The sequence below is a fragment of the Phytophthora ramorum genome, assembly GCF_020800215.1.
Source record: "Phytophthora ramorum isolate Pr-102 chromosome Unknown Phyram_PR-102_s0003, whole genome shotgun sequence".
Lineage (NCBI taxonomy): Eukaryota > Oomycota > Peronosporomycetes > Peronosporales > Peronosporaceae > Phytophthora > Phytophthora ramorum.
Window position 1 is genome coordinate 782,893 of NW_027150649.1, and position 19,814 is coordinate 802,706.

The following is a 19,814-nucleotide window of genomic DNA, read 5'->3' on the forward strand; positions in this document are numbered from 1 at the left end:
AAGGCGCGTTCATTCATTACACCTACGGTAACGCCAATTAAGCCACTTCAACCAAGCAACATGTGCCCTAGGATCTCGAGCGTCTCGGGACTCCAAGGTTCGTCACACGGAGCCTCCATCGGGGCAGGGTTCGGCAGCGTCACGTCAGCGCCTACATCTGTACGGCAGCCCTGCTCCATCATCCCTGTAAGACTTCTCCGGATCGGAGAACCACCACCCCAGCTCGCAAACGCTGAGCGCATGAGCTCCTCGCGCCTGCTTCCCGTGCAGTGCTTCTTGAAATGCCGGTTCAGGTTGCCTGTTGTGCTAAATGTCTTGGTGCAACCTGCTACCCTGCAGGGATGTGTGCGTGGTGCGTCGTGCTGCTTCAGATGCTTCGCGAGCTGGACGTCGCTCAGGAAGGTGCGCGAGCAGTTTTCGCGAGGGCAGCGCATGAGAGGTAGAGGCCCATGAAGGCGCATATGCCGCGAGAGATTGCTTGACGTGGCGAATCGCCTGCCACACCCGGGCGCTCGACATACGTGGGGCTTGTCGCCCGTGTGCGTCTTGAGGTGCTCCGAGAGCGTGTACTTGCGATTGAATCGGCGCTCGCAGTGGTCGACGGGGCAGCGGAACGGTCTTTCAGTCTCGCTAGTAGTAGCTGCGGGCGGACTCTTGGGTAGTAGTAATCGCTCCGACATGTGAGGCGGTGCAAACGAATGTGTCATGGTGCCTCAAGCGAGTAACTTCCAGAATGAACCCACGCAGTGTCCACCGGCAAGATACTCAACGGACTCGCACCGCAATCTGCATCGATTGCGGCCACGTGCACAATGGTGGCTACGCCGTACATGTAGTGGACGTTTCTTGATGTCATACGCAGACTTGAATTGCTGTGCCAGGGCAACGCAGACCCGACGAGGGATTCCCGCCAGCAAAAGCGTGATCCCGTTAGACAGCAAGGTGGGCGTGGCGGAGTGGATAGTCTCGCCAACTCGCTGGTGCGCCTCATTTTTGAAGGCATCAACGGCTCGATTTGATTATGGCCCTTTCGAGACAGAAACGCGCCATGTTGACAGGCGTGGGATTTGCCGAGACAGATGGCCATCAGCTCATTATTGTGAATGTAGCCATCCCAACGGCCCACTCACAACGTGCGTCGAGCACGCCACGATCTTGCTCGCAGTGCAATGAAGTGCGTGTGTGGGGTTGCCAATTGCTGTACAGACAATCCTCTCCTTTGTGATAGCGTCGGGAACCACCACATTATCACTCGCTGGAGTTATTACAAGGCAGAAATGTGCCGTAAAATTGGTACATTTGAACTTAACCGCGGTTCGTTTGGGAGGTTGGGAATGGTTGGTAGACCCCTCTCTCTCGACAGCTGCTGAACCCACCGGACGAGAACATCCTCGCGGATGAACCAACGGACGAAGATTTCTGCCGGGTCGAGTCTTCAGAGCGCGAGAATGGGTGCGGTCAAGATGTCGGTGATGGCGGTATCGAGGACGAAGAAGAAGAAAGCACTTCTTCAACCTATCCAACGCCCGAAAACCTGTCCACAGAGGAGCTGAAGGAGCGTCTTCAATGGATAGCACAACTTTTCGTTACCGCCGGTGCGATGGGGGTCCGTTCAAGGGACGTTATCGGGCTTCGAACGATGCAGCGAGTATTTAGAGAGGAGCTTGCGTGTAGACAAGGCCACAAGCAGCAAAAGTCGATGCTCGACTTCTTCGGACGTCCTGCACCAAATGGACCTTAGCAATAGTTAAGCACCTTTGAATAGTGATAATGACGTGTTTTGTATCACAAACCAGTAACTAGAGGGTAGAGGTATATTTGACTCGTGCTTGTATGGTGACGGTCATCGGGAGCCCTCCCCATATCTCTCCGTGGAGGGTATCACTACTCAGGATATCACGACCGAGAGGATTGTCTGTAGCTCCATTTTAGCGCTGGTGGTGCAAAGCTCATGTCCAGTCGACCACTGCATTGTAGAACAAAGCTGTTGTGACTGCGCCTTTGCTGAGATTTGTAGCCGATCTTGAAGTACGACTCGAATTAGAAGGCATCAGCGACCAAAATGGATCGCTATGATTAGCCGGGTTCGCTATCAATGCGCTTTCCACAAGCGTAAGGGAAGACTCGGGGGCTCTGCCACGCTGTACGTGGGGATCGACGTGTGCATCGCCACGCTTTGCTTCTTGTTGCTAAGTGGAAGTATCGCCAATCATGAGCCACTCGCCCATGCGAGCAGGCTTGGAGGTGCGAGCTCCTCGATTCCTCTCTTGTTGAGTTCTCTGGATCAATCTAAGTCTATTACCTGTAGCGTCCAGGTCCAGATGCAGCGGGTATGGTGACGTCAATGACCCAGAAAGGTACCAAGGAGACCCGCGCGGCGGAGGCACTCGCCATGAAGGACGAGCAGATGAAGATCCTCGGTAGCCAAAACGCGCAGCTGCTGACCTCCCTCAACACTATGGACGACGAGATCGGTACGCTGAAGATGCACAAGCTCAGGCTTGAAGAGGAGAACCGTAGCCTTCGTGATCAAAACTTTGAGTTGCAAAGCAAAGCTCGCGCCGCCGAAACTACGCTAATCAAGGCACAGGTAAGGTTAAGTCCAACTTTATGTCGTAGCGAGCTCCATGGACTGACTGAGACGTGCTTAGACTGGCATCGAAGAACGCGAAACCCAAGTCCGCGTTCTAACTGATCACAACACGGAGCTTCTGCGTCTGCTGGAGCACGAGGAAGCCCAGAGTGCGTCCTTATCTTCGAGAACAACTGCGCTAAAGGCAGATCTGGAGACATTGGAGACCCGCTACGCTTCACTATTGGCATCTGCGAAGACGCACGAAGAGATGGCCACTCGAGCTACTCGTGAGGGCCAGATGCGTGCTGAGGAAGTGCGTCTGCTGCGAAACGAGAGCGATCAGTTGCGCGCTTGCAATATCGAGCTGAAGATGAAAACACAGGTGGAGCTCGAGGCCTTGCAAGAGCAGCTTCGAGTTCGCAAGGAGAAGCAATACCAGCTACTTGAAAAACTACAGCAGCTTGAGGAAGCTAAACGGCAAAGCGACGACCAACTCGCGTCGGCCGAGGAGAAGACTCGGAAGCTACACGCACGGAATCAGGAGCTTGAAACGCAGGTTCAGCTCGAAGCAAAGGCCAAACGCGCACAGATAGATGCCAACAAAAACTTCTTCATCGAGAATGGCAATCTCCAGCGTGACAAGCAGGAGCTTCAGACCCGCCTCGACAAGGCTGAACAGGAGCGCTCACGGATGGAAGCTGAGAACCGCGACTCGGCCGACCAACTCCGTGAGATGGCCGAGAAGGTCTTCCAACTGCTGGAACGGCTCAAGTTGGCTGAGCTCGGTAAGACAAAGGCCATCGATGGGCTCAAACAGAAGGAGATTGAGCTCCTAGCTCTCAAGAAGAAGAACGCCCGATTGCTCAAGGAGGGGACACAGGAAGGAAAAGCTCGGGTCAAGTCCGAGCTGGATAAGAAGGTGCTGCTTGAGCAACTCCAGGCACTCAAAAAGCACAACGCACAACTGTCATTGCGCTGCAGTGATGAAGTCAAGGCGAAGCTCAAAGAAGCTGACGAGCGCAAGCAGCTCGAGGAGAAGATCAAGACCATGAGCTCTCGTGTGGCCTTCCTTCTCAATAAGATGCAAGCCGACGAGGAGGCCAAGATCGTGAGTAAGGAAGACACCAAAAAGCTTCAGGCGCAACTCACAACTCTGCAGGAGAAAGGAGCGGAGCTCGCGCACAAGCTCCATGCTACTGCTGAAAGTAACCGCGTCGTCACTGAGGCTCTCCGGTGCAAGCAGGACGAGCTAGACGCGCAGACAATCAAGTTTGAAGCAACACAAAAGAAAATGGCCGAAATGGCACTTGCCATGGAGCAGTCAGGCGTGCCAATGACCACGGGTATCGACACGGACAACCAGCGAGAAGCACATCAACGAGGAAACCAAGAGGCCACCCACCCAGACGATGCAGCCGCAGCGGCGAATGGCCGATTCTTTGTGGAGTGCCGTGCCTCGCACGGCGGACTGCTACTGATCAAGGCTAAACGAACCAACTTCACACCAAAGGCCCAGCAGCAATCGATCGACTTTCTTGAGCGAGTGGGTATCAATGCCTTCCTCAAGCGTGCTCAGAAGAGTCTCAACACCAAGCAGCTTCTGGTAGAGCGCATTGCAGCACTACTCACCACTATCGTGATTAGTGACGACACAGTAGCCGATGTGAAGGAGCAGCTTACGGCAAAAGACGACCAAGTTGTGCACCTTTCACGCAAAACCCGCTGGATGCAAGAACGGCTTACCACTGAAGAAGACGCCAAACGCAAGACACTTCTGCGCTATGTGCATGAGGTCAAGTCTCGAGCGCTGATAACCTCCAACGATCCCAGTGATAGTCGCAATTCGCCTTCAGCTGGTATTCTCAAGCTCCCAGAGAGCGGTATAGGTGATGAGGAAGTGCATGCCATTGCAGCGCTCCTTCGCAATGGGACCAATGTCCGTGAGCTCCAGCTGAGAGGCAACTCCATCTCTAGTGAAGGAGCGCGTGCCATCGCAGCTGTGCTATGCATTTCGACTTGTCGCCTGCGTCAAGTAGATTTGAGGAATAACCACATCGGCAAAGACGGTATCAAGGTGCTCGCTGAGGCACTCGAGCGAAACGAACGCATCAAACACGTGTACGTGCACGCCGGTGGCAAGATCGAGGCGTTAGGCACCACATCTCCAGCAAGCCAAGCAGCCATAGTCAACGCACAGATCTCAAGCGCTGCAACACTTGGGAGCTCCGGATCAGCACATGCATCGCTTATCGGCGTTGAAACGATGTGCGTCGTGGATGTTCGAGAGCAGACAGAGTCAGAAACTACCAGCGCCAGCACGAACCTCCTTATCGATTTTGCCGATGATACGCGTGTCACTGGAGGTGCTGGTGCGCAGTTATCAACAGGGGCAGGACTAGGCAGTGCGCTGAAGCTCAAGCTGTCAGGACTAGGCAGTGGCGCTGGCCAAGGTGGCACCAAGTCATCCTTAGCGTCGGCAAACGATCGCGACAGTAGCAACCGCTTGTTCTCGCGACGACCTTTGTCGGCTACGGCTTTGAAACGACAGCGTGAACGACTCGCCCTCGAGCGCAAAAAGCGGCAGGAAGAAGCAAAGCGCCAGGCCCGCAAGGAAGCTGAGTGGGCTGGCCGTTCCGGCGGCATGGAGTCCAGTCCGCCGCATCCATCGAACAGCAAAAAGCTGCCACCGATTGCAAGCAGCGTGGGCACAAACACTGGGGGCAGTACGCAGCCGAAGGGCGTGACACGAATTAGCTCAGCGCCTGTACTTCACAAGAATAAAGATGGCAGTGGCGGTGCTCAGGCAGCAGGCGAACCTGCCGAGAGCTGACAGCAGCATCCTTTCAGTGTCATTGCCCAGGCAAAAGAGCAGCCGTGGGGTCGTATTTATTCACCCTCAATGTAATATCCATTGAACACTCACAAACCAGTCAATTTGCCATGGCAGGTGCAGGACAACACCATGAGATTGACTACAGTAGCTATACGGTGAAGTCTGTCGTGCTCTCTCTCTCGCGCTCCCTCTCACGGGCTTTCAGGAGCAGGCGCTGTAAAATCAACAGATTTGCCCGTCCGGTTCGCCGTTCCGATAGAGTCAATAGGTTGTCATTGTCTTGAGACATAAAATGCAGGAGCCGAGATGCCGTCGAGTTGGCCTCGCTAACCGTAAGCAGCGGTTGGTCATCACTTTTGATATTTTCCAGCACCAATGTCCTGTGCGTGTCACGAAGAAGCCCTTGGGATGCCAAACTATCTATGACAATTTCGTTGTCTTTCGCGAGCTCACTCATTCCATTGGCGTCGAACTTGTCAAAATCCAGCAGCTCTAGCATGAATTGCCCGGGGTTGTCAGCGAAATCGAGCCCCAGTGTCTTCTGAAGTGATGGCACTTTTCCAAGCTCCGCAAGCAAATCGCTGTATGCCTTGATTTCATCCTCTCCACCAATAGATGTTGAAGGCTCACCGTCTCCAGGAACGACCGCGGGCAAGTACAGGGATGCGCTCCAGGCATGGCGAATTAATGAGTCCGGCACAGATTCCCACGCCTTATGCAGCCAGCTCAGCGTGTTCCGCAGATGCGTGTGAGCGTGAACATCAAATACTTCGTTAGCAGGAGATCCGTCACTCGGAGTAGCCTCATTACTTTGCCCCTGCCGGTGTTCGCTCTTTGTCGCCGCCGACCATTGTTCATGTTCTTGAAGCAGTGTCTGCAGCATCTCACGACGGAATCGTAACTTGAAAGATCTAAGGACGCCTTGATGAAGGGGGTGAGCATCGCTGGAGGGGCCAGGGGGCAGGAAAAGAAGCACAATCGAGTCGAAACTAAAACCATAGCGAAATGATCCGGCCGGATTCAACGTATGGGCGGCGGCTACGTGAGCAGTACAGCTGTCCAGGACCAGAAACCACACTTGTTTCCTTGCTGTTGCCTCTTGATTCATGGCCTGCATGAAGTCCACAATCGTAGTCGCGTCGTGCGCAGCGCGGCAGTGGTCACGATATTGTACTCCATAGCTCGAAAGCGTATCCACATCCTTTAACGAATCAGGGTTCGGGTCCTTTCCAACGACTTGCAGGTGCAGCTTCTCGCCTGAGGCGCTCGCTGCCATCGCAATAGAGACACGCTCCAGGCTGCGGGCATCCATGTTCACAACCGAGTCCAGCCTCGCCGATGTGGTGCGGTGGCGCAACACTAGTTCGTCCAACGTCCAAATGCAGCCTGGATTCGCCGCCAACAACAACTCCCGAATCTTTTGAATACGTTGGTCGCAGCTCAATCGCTCGGGTGCCACTGCCTGCTGCTTCGGAAGCGAGCGCATGCTGCGCCGCTGCATGTACCGATGCAGCCATCCGTTGGACGCCTTGAAATCCGTCAGCGACATGACGACTTCATCCGAAAGCTCACTACTATAGTCCGCCAGAATTTTGTTGCGGAACTCCATCGCCTTGGACTGCAGCAAATCGCCAGTGATCTTGAGCGCTGGTGCATCCAGCTCGACCTGCATCTGCCACTTGTACAACATGTCCTCGATCACACTGAGCTTATGCTGATATTGCAGCACTTTACGACTACTCGTCGCACTCTCCACCATAGCTTGCGCGGAAATGGCAGCACGTTCCTTCACCATTTTCGTCACGGCCGTGCGGGACACGCCAAACTTCTCGGCGGCGGCTCCCTGCGACCCCCCTTGGTCCACGTAGGCCAAGATCTCCATCTTCTCCAAATTCGTCTTGCGGACACGACGCCCTTTCCTCGGCCGTGGGGGCGGCACCTGCTGCGCCGTCGAGGCTGCCACCGCCACGTTGAGCCCCGCCGCCTCCGCCGTTGTGATCCCCATCTCTACGGGATGCGACACCTCGCTGAGAACAGCAGCAGAGGCGGCTACAGCCTCCTCAGTCTCCACCAGCACCTCCTTGACCTCAGAACTGGGCGTGGCCATATCTGATTCCGTCACCTGTTCCTCGCCGTCCTGCATCTGATTCTTGTCCTGCTCGTTCACGAGCTTCTCCAGTGCCGCTCGAGACATGGTAAAGCGTTCGGCGGCCTCCACGTGGGTCCCTCCTTCTTCCAGGAACTGCAGAATCGCTAGCTTATCCTCTTGGCTCTTGCGCACGCGCTGCTTCTTAGCGTCTGTTGACGCCAGCGAGTCATCCTGGCTACGCTTGCCCAGAGCAGACGAAGGAGACGGCGCAGCTGTCGCCTTCTCTATCAAGTGGTCGCTGTCCGTGTCCGAGGACGACGCAGGACCCACAGCCTCCGTCTTGCGCGCGCGCTTTGGCGTCTCCATCGCGCGTCGGAAGTGATTGGCGGCGGGGGAGCGAGAACAGTGACATTCCTGTCCAGGAACAGTCTCTGTATTAGAATGTGCGTTCTGATTGGATGAAAAAGGATAAGCATCCTCCACACATTAACGAGCGTAATGTGGCGCTGTCTAGCCGGTCGGCGACGGGCCTTCTGTGACGTCGCCAGCACTGCACAACCGACTGCAGCAGGTGCCACGACAAAGAAAACGTTGTCGAGTCTTCGTGCTGTCGTTTCGTGCAACGCCGGACTCCTGAAGACGCGTGCAGCCTCCACAGCAGCGCGATGCGCATCACGATGTGCGGTGCCATTGCTGACATCGGCTTCCAGACCTGCTGTTCGCGGCTTCAGTAGCATTACGAAGAGGCTGCTACTATTGCACCGTCAGAATGGCCCTTTTGCCATTGCTGGACCGTCCGCTCTTGACTCTCGCAGATTCAGCAGCGTGGAGAGCATCTACCAGAAGAAGACGCCGCTGGAGCACGTGCTGCTGCGCCCAGGCATGTACATTGGCTCGGTGGAGGCGACGAAGGACACGATGTGGATGGTACCACCGGAGAGTTCTGCCAGCGAGGACGGGGGGCTAGGGATGAAGCAGCAAGCGGTCGAGTACGTGCCAGCACTGTACAAGATCTTCGACGAGATCATCGTGAACGCGGTGGACAACAAAGTTCGAGACCCGAGCATGCGGCATATCGACGTGGTGGTCGAGCCTGGGAACAAGGCCAACGGGTACAGACCGTGGATCTCAGTGCACAATGACGGCAAGGGTATCCCTGTCAAGTTCCACAAAACGGAAAAGGTGTACGTGCCTGAGCTGGTGCTGGGCCATTTGCTGACGGGATCGAACTTTGATGACTCCAACGCGAGACTGACGGGCGGAAGACATGGATATGGCGCCAAGTTGACGAATATCTTCAGTAAAGATTTTGTGGTTGAGACAGGGGATTCTTCTATGGGACTGCGCTACAAGCAGGTATGGCATAACAATATGCGCACTCGAGGGGAACCTGAAATCACCGAGTTTAAGGGCAAGGACGCCAAGGATTTCACGAAAGTGTCGTTTTCGCCTGATCTGGAGAAGTTTGAAATGGAGAAACTGACTGCAAGCATGACGCGCGTGCTGAAGAAGCGCGTGTTTGATGTCGCTGGCTGCTTGTCTGATGTGGAGGTTACTCTTAACGGAAAGAAGGTGCCCATTTCAGGTTTTGAGTCATACATTCAGGCGTTCTGTCACTCCACTACGACAGCTCCTGCTCCCAAGGCTACGAAACCGAAAGACAGCGTTGATGAAGCATCTTCGAGCTCGGACTACATTTACTCACGGGTGAACAAGCGGTGGGAAGTTGGTGTGCTGCCCTCCGACGTAGGTTTTGTTCAGGTGAGTTTTGTCAACGGCATGTCATCACTGCGTGGTGGCTCTCACGTTGGCTACGTGGGCGACCAAGTATGCCGTCGTGTTGCTGAATACGTGAACAAGAAGTATCCGGAACTCTCGGTCAGCACTGCGCAGGTGAAGCCGCACATGGCGATCTTCATTAACTGCCAGATCGAAAACCCGACGTTCGACTCGCAGATGAAGGAGTACATGTCCTCACGTCCGCCAACCTATGGCTCGACCTGCGTACTCTCTGAGAGGCTGTTGAAGCTCATTATCTCCGACTCAGGCATTGTGGAGCGCGTCGTGCAAAGTGCCCGTGCGAGACAACGTGCCGCCCTCCTTAAGAAGGTGTCGTCCACGCGGTCGAAAAGCACATCCGTGAACGTTCCTAAGCTTGAGGACGCTAATCTCGCAGGGGGACCTCGCTCCAGTGAGTGCTCGCTGATTTTGACTGAGGGTGATTCTGCCAAGGCACTGGCCGTGGCTGGTCTGGCAGTGGTTGGACGTGATCAGTACGGTGTGTTTCCTCTTCGCGGCAAACTTCTGAACGTGCGTGATGCGACCGTGGCGCAGCTTGGCAAAAATGCCGAGTTTGCGCACCTTTGCACGATTCTTGGTCTCCGCATGGACGAGCACTATGGAACGGAGGAGGCGCGTCAAAAACTGCGTTATGGGCGTGTGATTGCCATGACAGATCAGGACCATGACGGCTCGCACATCAAGGGTCTACTCTTCAACCTGTTCCACACATTCTGGCCGGAGCTGCTGAAGGGAGGTAGCTTCATTAGCGAGTTCATCACCCCCATCATTAAGGTGAGCCCTTCCTCGAAGCGGGTGGGCACTGAACGCGGCTTAGAAACTCGCCGCTTCTTTAGCCTGCCAGAATACTTCGAGTGGAAGGCTGCACTGGACCCGACTGACCTGAGGTACTACACCATCAAGTACTACAAGGGTCTGGGTACAAGTACTAGTGTTGAAGGACGCGAATACTTCAGCGACCTGGGTAACCACCTTGTAGACTTTCGTTGGAGTGGAGACGATGACAGTGATGCGTTGGATATGGTGTTTAGCAAAGCGCGCGCTGCGGATCGCAAGGCCTGGCTGCTGAATGAGTACTCCCCCGATTCTTTCCTCGACACAAGCTCGGGTGATGTCACGTACCATGATTTCGTGAACCGCGAGCTCATCCAGTTCTCGCATGCAGATAACCAGCGATCGCTGCCCTCGGTGGTTGACGGCCTGAAGATCTCGCAGCGTAAGGTGCTTTTCGCATGCCTGAAACGTAAGCTAACGAGCGAGGTTAAGGTGGCACAGCTGGCGGGCTACTGCAGTGAGCATACGGCTTACCACCATGGCGAAGCTTCACTGCACTCGACGATTGTCAACATGGCGCAGGATTTCGTGGGATCCAACAACCTTCCGCTGTTGTATCCTTCAGGTCAATTCGGTACCCGTCTGCAAGGAGGCAAGGATGCCGCTAGCCCTCGTTACATCTTCACGCTGCTCCAAAAGCACACTCGCTTGCTCTTTCCCGAGGAGGACGATGCGCTACTGCGGTACGCAGACGACGATGGTTTCCCAGTTGAACCTGTGCACTACGTGCCTATCATCCCGATGCTGCTCGTGAATGGCGCGGAGGGGATCGGTACGGGTTGGTCTTCATCCATCCCCTGCCATCACCCGGTGCTCGTGATCGACAACCTGTTGAAACTGCTGGACGCAGAGGAAGCCGGAGATGATCTGTCAGCGGTACCGTTGGCCTCCATGACCCCGTGGGCCAAGGGATTTAGCGGTGATATTCGACAGACTGGAAAACACTCGTTCGTGTCACGCGGCAGCGTGCAGCAGGTGAATACGTCCACCCTCCGAGTGACCGAGTTGCCTGTAGGAAAGTGGGTGGAGGATTACAAGAAGTTCTTGTGGGACCTCATAGGCAAGAAGGCGATCAGGTCGTTCTCGGAGCACCACTCGGAGCGCGATGTGCGCTTCGATATCTCCATGACGCGCTCCGACCTTGCCAAGTACGCGGCGGACGCAGCCAAGGAGGATGATAGTGACGATGCTGGCGACAGTGAGGCGTTGGTCAAGTTATTGCGCCTGGAAGCACCTCTCAGCACCAGCAATATGCACGCATTCAACGCTGACGGCCAGCTTGTCAAGTACGAGACGAGTGAAGATGTCTTGCGTGACTTCTACGGCGTTCGACGCAATCTGTACTCGAAGCGGAAGCAGCATCTGGAGCAGCGTCAAACGAAGGATGTGCTTCGCCTGAGCAACCGCATCCGCTTCATCCAGGAGGTCTCCTTTGGCAGTCTGCAGAAGATCCTCAAGGAGCGAATTCCCAAGGCCGAACTTGTTGAGCTGCTGAAGGAGAACGGGTTCGCTTCGGCGGCGGCCTTCAAGGAGGAGGCCATTGACCACGTCGGTGATCTTGGTTTGGCTGCCGTGGGTCGTGTCCAGAACGACGCAGCCGAGACTGTCGAGATCAATGCGAGCGAGGACTACGACTACCTGCTGAACACGTCACTCATGAGTTTCACGAAGGAGTTCACGGACCGCTTGCAGAAGGAGCACGACACCAAGCAGGACAAGCTGCAGCAGTTGCAAGCCATGACGTCGACTCAAATTTGGCGCAGCGAGCTGGAGCGACTACGTGCCGTCCTGGTGCGCGAGAAGGAGTTCCAGCTGTAGATAGATAGGATCGAAGATAAATAGAGTCCATGTAGATAATGGTGGACACATTCTGTCCATCTGTCTTTTCGGTGTATCTTTCAACTCTGATTCGTTAAAATACATCATCTTTTCGGCCAATAAATCGCTGCAATAGACCGGAAGGGGGGAGGCGACCACTTTCCGAGAACTCAGCGACGCACCGCGAGAACTAGGTAAGATCACGTCCCTATTCGACGGTTATTGCAGGGGTTCACAGCACGCCTCCACCGCCAAACGCACCACTATTGTGTACAGCATCGTCTGAGCGCTCTCGTGAGCCTTCATACACCCGCAACGGACCCTTACAAGTCCCTGGAGAAGTTCTCTACTGACCGCATTTCTTCCCGTGTGCTTTGCAGCGAGTGACGCGTCCGGAGGCAATGGCGAAGCATGGCGCAGAGGTGGTGATCGGTGCGTTGGCAGTTGATCCAAGTAGCTCGAGAGGAGCGCGAAGATGCTCCAGATGGTGCTGAAAAGTGCAGGAAACTGACGGATCCTTTATATTGCGGTTTGGTGCTGCTACTACCAGTGCCCCGCAACTTTAAGCTGTTGGAGGAACTGGAGAACAGCGAGAAGGGCCATGGCGACATGAGCATCTCGTACGGATTAGAGCAGGCAGACGACATTTTCCTCACAAACTGGATCGGGACCATCCTCGGCCCTGCTGGCGTGCGTTTTCCGCTGTTGAAGGCTACTAAATGGGTGAATTAGTGTCTGTACTAACTGATCTGCGGGCTTTTGTGCTTGCTGCAATTGCAGACGTGCCACGACGGACGCATTTACAGCCTGCGAATCCACTGTAGTGATCAGTACCCGCACATGCCGCCCGAGGTGCACTTCACGAGCCGCATCAGCATGAGCTGCGTGGACCCGCAGTCGGGCCGTGTGGACCCGCGACGACTGGCGGCGCTGGGCAGCTGGCACCGCAACAACGGCATTGAGAACGTGCTCGTGGCCATCCGCGCCGAGATGGCTTCACCTACGAACCGACGCCTGCCGCAGCCGCCTGAGGGCGCCAACTTTTAGAAGCGTGACGCTGGCCAGAGGCGAGACTCCTCGTGGTGAATAGCCGACTGGAGATCAGGGAGAAAGGAACGGACAGAAGGGATACAGGAGACGACAGGAAGCAAGGAGTGCGGTGTGCTCTGGACGCTGAAGATGGATTCTCCTTTTACTTCAAGTAATGCTAATGCATGACGGTACTGCATACATTTGGGCTTTTGTGAAGGCAGAATGACCGCTCTGGGTTGGTATCGACGAAAGGAGGCACACCAATTTATCAGGTATTGCTGCCACCAGTCATGTCTAGGCACATTTTGTGCTTGCTGCATCTTTTTGCTAAATATTTCTAACTATACGAGTGAAGAGATCGAGATCGGAGGGTCTTTGGCGTGGAGAACACAAGCGGTGGCTGTTCTTTATGAGGCTCCTCTTCATCGCTGAAGTAGTTTTCTTCGTAGTATTCCTCGCGATACATGTGCGATCGTTGCTGGAGCTGCCGCAATCGCAATCGCGTTGTTACTTGTACAATCGGGTACTTGAGCATGTGCAGGAGCGTGGCAACCGCGCGTAATAAGTCGACGCCCGAGGCTACTGTAAAGAGCGGCACCAGCAGGTATCCGATGGCCTTCCACAAAGTTGACGGATGGTTGCTAAACGGTAGCAGCAGAAGTAAGTGCAGCAGCAGCTCACGACCAATGCCGCACGCACAAATGATTCCTCGAGACCGGTGATCCCAACGTGCAAATTGCTTGAACAACGGGTGCCAGTCACGTCGCGCCTCGAGGAAGCGCACATGCACTGCAACAGCATTCACGCAGCCCACACCTAAGTCAACGGTTAGCATGTACTGGAACGACGTACTCAATGCTGGGTAGAGTCTTTGCAACGACATGTATAGCACCAGTACAGCCATGCGATCCAACACGACCGACGTAAAGCTCGCCATCGTAACCAGCAGCCCGCTCTTGATGCACAGCATGAGTCTCCGCGCAATGACGTCGCACGCCAGCATCATGAGCAGCAAAGCTGTAACCTTGGGCCGTAATTGTGGACCCAATTCACTCTTGGACACTGGCAGGAACATGCACATCATGATGTAGATCAGCACCGCTCGAAACGATTCCACCAGCGGCACCAAGAAGACGGCGAGAAAGTGCCCCAACAGCGACTTATCGGAGACGACGCCCCAATACCTCGAGAACACATAAACCTCCCGTTCATTCGGCGGTGGTGCCGTCACCTTCCCACTCTCGGGACTCGGCCGCGACGTCCGTTTCTCGAACTTGGGAGGTGACAGGCACCCGACGCAGAACCGCGTGTCAATCTCGCTCCTGACGGTGCGCGAGTGCACCGACTTGCAGTGCAGCACGCGGAACTCCTTCCGTCCGTCCGCAGTGACTCGGATTGACGCCACTTCTACCAGCAACGGATCTAGTAGCAGCACGTCATTGGCCTGCGCTCCAGGCGTGAAGAACGGCTCGTGTCGAAGAGAGCCGTCACGTCTGGTCCAAAAGAGATAGGGCTGCAGCAGGTTGTCCTCGTCCAGCTTGAGCCTCCCGGGCGAGCACCAAACCGTCACCTCATCACCTGGCAGCAGCGTGTATCTGAACGGGAAGTGGAAGATGTCGCTGCAGCCCGAGCAGCTCAGCGAGAAGCCGGTCAAGTCCACGCACTCGTCTGACGGGTTGGACACCACGACCCACTGCTTGGCCGCGTCGGCTCGCGATACGTATAGCTGCTGCATGACAACCTTGTGGCAGATCTGCATGCTCGCACGCGCCACCTGCCGGTCCAATTCGCCCAGCGGCAGACGCCTCTGCAGCGGGTAGCTCATGCCGGCCAAATACAAACACAAATGCCTTTCCCGCCAAATACTTACACAAAATACACACAATGTACCTCCCAACCAACATAATGCATGATTTAGGGAAGGGATTTGACGTTTTCCACGTAAACTGCGTGATTCTGCATTTTACTGGCGCTGGCTTACGAATTGGACCACAATCAAATTGAGCTCGTCAGGATGGAGACGATGGAGATGGAGGATGGCACGGAAGGCATGCTTACGGACGTGGGCTTCATGTTCGACGCGTGTCTGGAGAAGGTGACGTGCCGCTATGAATACGGCGCCAATGCGGACGTGTCAGTGCTGCTCACGTACGCCAAAGAGGAGCCTGGCGCGCTGCAGTCTGGCCATTACGTGTGGCCCGCGGCGCCCGCGCTCTGTGAGTACCTAACAACGCACCGCGACGCGATCCCGAGAGGGAACGTGGTGGAACTGGGCGCGGGATGTGGGCTCACGGGTTTGGCTGTGGCTCAGCTGCGACCCGAAGCTACCGTGATCTTTACAGACCACGACCCGGGCGTGCTCAAGGTAATCGAGCACAACGCCGGCCAGCAAGAGCGCGCGCAGGCCACGTGCATCACGCAGAGTCTGCGCTGGGGACCCGATGGCGCCAAGGAGATCGAAGCGCTGGAGAGGTTGCAGACTGGACCTGCAGGCAGCAATAAAGTCACGGAGCTTATCGTAGGCTCCGATGTCATCTACGCACGCGAAGTAGTGCCGTTGCTCTTCTGGACCGTGGACAGGTTGCTGTCGTCTGGTGGCGTGTTCCTCATGTGCTCGAGCTTCGGGTACGACGACGAGACGGAGAAAGAGATTGACGTGCAGAGTGCCAAGTGCGGACTCAAGAGAGAGATCGTCCAGTGCTCGCTGAACGAGGGAGGAACCAGGATCCAGTGCTTCATGCGAACAGCCACCAGGTAGACACGCGTGGAGCTGCCATTGTATGGAGGTTGTCGACTGGCCTGTCCTGACCTGCTGCCGATGTTGTGTATGACCGCGCTGCCAGATAAGAGGAGAGCGACTCGCTGCCGGCGTTAGACAAGAGAGACGATAGCACATTGCCGGGAGGATATTATGCAGGACAGCGCACAGCACAATGCAACCCGAACAAATTTCGCTTCTATAACTCTTGTATGTCGACTCATTCCGTCGCAGCCGCGAACGCGTATAGCTTGTGCTGGACAATATAGTCCAGCACTGCCGGATCCAGGAGCTTCTCCAGCTCGGCGCGATCTGAAGTCGCACGCACCATCGTGGACGACACGTCACTGAGCTCGGGCACATGCAAATACTTGACTCTGTCGGCTGTCTGTCCCTCTCTCCATGGCGACGCGACGCCCTTCCGATCCACGACCAGTAGCTTGACCAGTTGCATCAGCTCATTCCCTCGCTTCCATTTGCCAGCCAATAGATCCGCGTACGTGTCGCCGCCCAGCAGCATCGTGAAGCTCGTGTCCGGGTGCTTGTCCAACATGTAATGCACCAGGTCGATGCTGCCGAGCCGAAGCTGCTCTAGACTGTCGCTGGCTGCGGCTGCGTATTCGAACATCTCGCGCTCCTCCTGCACGACTTTGAGCCTCGCGCTGGCGTCTCCGTCACGCTGGAGCGTCTCGAGCGCCAAGCGACACATCTCCAGGCGGTGCTCGAACGGCGCGAGCTCCCTCTTGCTCGAGTAAATGTGCTGGTACACGGGCAGCAGCCAGATTTCATCGTACAGCGGGAGGCAATGCTGTACGACGCCCATGTGGCCCGCGCGGCCCGTTGGTGGGTTGGCCGACAGCCCGAAGAGCAGCACCTCGCGCGGCCTGGTCGCCATGCTTAGTACAGCACGCCGCATCAATGGCAAGCAGTCACCAATCGGTATTGGTTAAAAACGCGACTGCAAGTTAGTGATTGGCGGAAAAGGAGCAAGTACGTCGTCATTTAGCTTTTGGAAGCAAGATGAAGGTGGTGATGCAGCGCGTGACCAGCGCCTCCGTGCGCGTGGAGGGCGAGATCGTGGGCCAAATTGGCAAGGGGTTGCTGTGCTTCGTCGGCATTGGACACGACGACACCGAGGATGACGCCGAGTGGTGCTGCCGCCGCCTGCTGGTACATACTCTCAACCCAAAAATGTGTCACAAGTCAAAAGCTGATGCATGTTTGTGTGTGATTGCTGTCAGAACGCACGTCTGTGGCCGGAGGAGTCAGGGCGTCCGTGGAAGATGTCACTGAAGAGCAACAATTACGAGGTGCTGCTGGTGAGTCAGTTCACGCTGCACGGCCAATTCTCTGGCAACAAACCCGACTTCCACCTCTCCAGTACGGTGCCTACATGAGGAAGAGCATGAAGAAAAAGTGCTGGGTGGTGAGTGATGTCTTGATAATTGAAATTTGCTTCGTGCGTCTTCGCAGTGAGCCCCGAGCCGGCGAAGAAGTTTTACGATGCCTTCTGTGACCGCGTCCGTAGCGAGTATGCTGCTGATAAGGTGTCGGAGGGCGAGTTTGGCGCCTACATGGAGGTGGCTCTTGTACGTTCGCTAACGCTACTGCGGTATCTTTGTAGTCTTTGCAGCGACTAATGGGGTGGATGACTTGCAGGTGAATGACGGACCAATTACAATGCAGATCAATTCTAAGGAAAGGAAGCCCGCCAAGATTTAGAGGACTTCGGGTGAGGTTGGCAGCACACATATAGACGAAGATCTTCATGCCTCATGCCATGTCGATCTGTTCCAGTTTTACCTCACTATATTTGTCCATCGATGAAGGCCCATCAATCGACGGGTGTACTGAGTCCTGTGCACTAACTAACTAATTCTTTCAGAATCCTATCTCGACTTTGCGCCCTATCTCGTGCGTGTAAAGCCTACGATGCCGACGCCTTTGGGCTACTCAAAAGTGCTGCTGGGTACGGAGACAGCCATAACGGGTCCAATCTATCGTTCATTGGCAGCTCCTCGAGATGCTGTGCTTCAAGACCCTGCAAACCCAGACGACCCGTTCGTAGGCCTCACGCGACCAGAGGCACCAAGTTTGTACCACAGCTTTGTGCGCACTGCGCAGGCTAAAGGATCACTGCCATGCCTCGGTGTGCAGCCTATCGTTGATGACGTTGCGCAACCCTTCGAGTGGCTAACGTATGATCAAGTTGCAACACGGGTGACAAATTCAGCTGCTGGAATGATGCACCTGGATCTGTTGCCCGTCATTGGTGGGGAAGGTGGCAGCCGAATGCTCGCCATTTATATGAAGAATTCTATCGATTGGGTTGTAGCGGAGTATGCGGCTTACTCATTCAGCGCTGTTGTCGTGGCACTCTATGACACACTTGGACCCGACTCAACACAATTTATCCTGAACCAGACGGAGATCACCACTATTGTGTGCACGGCTGCGGAGTTGCCCAAACTAGTGCAAGCAAGTTCAAAATGTCCGTACCTGAAAAATGTCGTGATTTCGGGCGGGTGCACTGGTGATGCACAATTTGAAGCCGAATGTGACGCTCGTGCAGCGGGATTGAACGTGCTTCATCTGGAAGTGATCGAAACAGAGGGCCAAAAACACCCAATTGCACCGGAATTGCCAACAGGTGAAGATATGGCTTCAATCATGTACACGTCCGGAACCACAGGCGATCCGAAGGGTGCCATGCTCACACATGGTGGAATACTTTGCGTCTGCACAGCCATAAAAGACTTTTGCCTTACGGGTGGGCATGCGTTCACATCAGAGAGCGTGTATTTGTCGTACCTTCCTTTGGCACATATCATGGAGCGCACCTCGTTGGTGAACTCGTTCAGCGGGGGGAGTCGGGTGGGCTTCTCTCAAGGCAATCCGCTGAAGCTTGTCGATGATATAAAGGCACTACGCCCAACCGTCTTCGTCACCGTTCCTCGGCTGCTCAATCGGATCTACGACTCAATCACCGCCAAAATGCTGAATGGCAAGAAATCTGTGGCCTTCTTGTTCACAATGGGAGTTCGTGCAAAGCTACGTCGCCTGCGGCGACATGGAACCTCCCGGCACGCGTTCTGGGATCGTTTGCTATTTCACAAGATCAGAGCTGGCCTTGGACTCGACCGGTGCAAGTTTATCATTTCTGGATCAGCTCCATTATCTCCTGATGTGCTGGACTTTTGCCGAATTGCTCTCCTGGCGACACTTGTAGAAGGTTACGGGCAGACTGAGACTTGTGGTGGTGTTACTGCTACTCCATTCAAGGACTTAGCAACTGGCTTCGTCGGCGCACCTATCAATGCAGCAGAAATCCGTCTCGAGTCCGTCCCCGATATGGGATACCTGGTGACGGACCGAACTCATGGCGAAGGCTCTGCTGCCGTGCCTTGCATGGGGCGAGGAGAAATATGTGTACGAGGACCAACGGTATTCAAGGGATACTTCAAGCAGCCTGACAAGACAACAGAAGTGGTCGATGCGGAGGGGTGGTTGCACACAGGAGATGTCGGGATGTGGTCGACGCTGGGTCAATTACGCATCATTGATCGGAAGAAGAACATCTTCAAGCTGTCCCAAGGTGAGTACGTGGCCCCGGAGAAGATTGAAAACGTTTTAGTTACGTGTCCAAGCGTAGCTCAAATTTTTGTGGCGGGAGACAGTTTCCACTCGCACGTCGTGGGCATTATTGTGCCGGACGAACCAGCAATTCGCTTGGTTGCGAAGGCTAACGGACTATTGAACGCTACTTTCCGGGAGCTCTGCGACCACGACCTGATCAGGGGAATTGTGAAGAAAGAAATCGAGGAGGCTTCCAAGCGAGCGAAACTTGCCGGTTTTGAACGCGTGCGCGAAATCTACCTGCACCACGACCTCTTCACTGTGGACAACGAGCTGCTTACCCCCACATTCAAACTTCGCCGCGGTGATGCTCAAAAGCTTTTCAAGAGTGAGATCGACCGCATGTACGTGCTCACGGGAGACAGCGTCGTCAAGACCACAATCCCCGACATCAAGTAGGCCAACAGCTACGCCTGACGCGAACCTTTTGCCAGTCTAT

At 55.1% G+C, this 19,814-nt stretch overlaps 9 protein-coding genes across 9 annotated transcripts; 6 read left to right on the top strand and 3 right to left on the bottom strand.

Annotated features, from left to right (window-relative positions):
- Nucleotides 1-2,344: 2,344 nt before the first annotated feature.
- On the top strand, nt 2,345-5,405 carry KRP23_3397 (uncharacterized protein; the record flags this gene model as incomplete). Its single annotated transcript, XM_067888243.1, has 2 exons — nt 2,345-2,590; nt 2,652-5,405. 2 exons carry the CDS (start codon nt 2,345-2,347, stop codon nt 5,403-5,405), a joined length of 3,000 nt encoding a protein of 999 aa, XP_067747503.1.
- A 151-nt stretch (nt 5,406-5,556) lies between these two features.
- KRP23_3398 (Tigger transposable element-derived protein 4) lies at nt 5,557-7,863 on the bottom strand (the record flags this gene model as incomplete). The annotated part of the gene is made up of 1 exon (XM_067888244.1): nt 5,557-7,863. The coding sequence occupies one exon, from the start codon at nt 7,861-7,863 to the stop codon at nt 5,557-5,559; it is 2,307 nt and encodes a 768-aa protein (XP_067747504.1).
- A 132-nt stretch (nt 7,864-7,995) lies between these two features.
- Nucleotides 7,996-12,515, top strand: KRP23_3399 (DNA topoisomerase 2-beta; the record flags this gene model as incomplete). The annotated part of the gene is made up of 4 exons (XM_067888245.1): nt 7,996-11,922; nt 12,086-12,143; nt 12,330-12,381; nt 12,500-12,515. 4 exons carry the CDS (start codon nt 7,996-7,998, stop codon nt 12,513-12,515), a joined length of 4,053 nt encoding a protein of 1,350 aa, XP_067747505.1.
- A 43-nt stretch (nt 12,516-12,558) lies between these two features.
- Nucleotides 12,559-12,996, top strand: KRP23_3400 (putative ubiquitin-conjugating enzyme E2 variant; the record flags this gene model as incomplete). Its single annotated transcript, XM_067888246.1, has 2 exons — nt 12,559-12,639; nt 12,730-12,996. The coding sequence occupies 2 exons, from the start codon at nt 12,559-12,561 to the stop codon at nt 12,994-12,996; spliced, it is 348 nt and encodes a 115-aa protein (XP_067747506.1).
- Nucleotides 12,997-13,318: 322 nt separating this feature from the next.
- On the bottom strand, nt 13,319-14,806 carry KRP23_3401 (uncharacterized protein; the record flags this gene model as incomplete). Its single annotated transcript, XM_067888247.1, has 1 exon — nt 13,319-14,806. The coding sequence occupies one exon, from the start codon at nt 14,804-14,806 to the stop codon at nt 13,319-13,321; it is 1,488 nt and encodes a 495-aa protein (XP_067747507.1).
- Nucleotides 14,807-14,995: 189 nt separating this feature from the next.
- KRP23_3402 (Protein-lysine methyltransferase METTL21E) lies at nt 14,996-15,828 on the top strand (the record flags this gene model as incomplete). The annotated part of the gene is made up of 2 exons (XM_067888248.1): nt 14,996-15,735; nt 15,825-15,828. The coding sequence occupies 2 exons, from the start codon at nt 14,996-14,998 to the stop codon at nt 15,826-15,828; spliced, it is 744 nt and encodes a 247-aa protein (XP_067747508.1).
- A 131-nt stretch (nt 15,829-15,959) lies between these two features.
- KRP23_3403 (putative nicotinate-nucleotide adenylyltransferase) lies at nt 15,960-16,634 on the bottom strand (the record flags this gene model as incomplete). The annotated part of the gene is made up of 1 exon (XM_067888249.1): nt 15,960-16,634. One exon carries the CDS (start codon nt 16,632-16,634, stop codon nt 15,960-15,962), a length of 675 nt encoding a protein of 224 aa, XP_067747509.1.
- Nucleotides 16,635-16,759: 125 nt separating this feature from the next.
- KRP23_3404 (D-aminoacyl-tRNA deacylase) lies at nt 16,760-17,461 on the top strand (the record flags this gene model as incomplete). The annotated part of the gene is made up of 4 exons (XM_067888250.1): nt 16,760-16,909; nt 16,981-17,119; nt 17,213-17,328; nt 17,399-17,461. 4 exons carry the CDS (start codon nt 16,760-16,762, stop codon nt 17,459-17,461), a joined length of 468 nt encoding a protein of 155 aa, XP_067747510.1.
- Nucleotides 17,462-17,671: 210 nt separating this feature from the next.
- KRP23_3405 (Long-chain-fatty-acid--CoA ligase 5) lies at nt 17,672-19,774 on the top strand (the record flags this gene model as incomplete). The annotated part of the gene is made up of 1 exon (XM_067888252.1): nt 17,672-19,774. The coding sequence occupies one exon, from the start codon at nt 17,672-17,674 to the stop codon at nt 19,772-19,774; it is 2,103 nt and encodes a 700-aa protein (XP_067747511.1).
- Between the last annotated feature and the right edge of the window lie 40 nt (nt 19,775-19,814).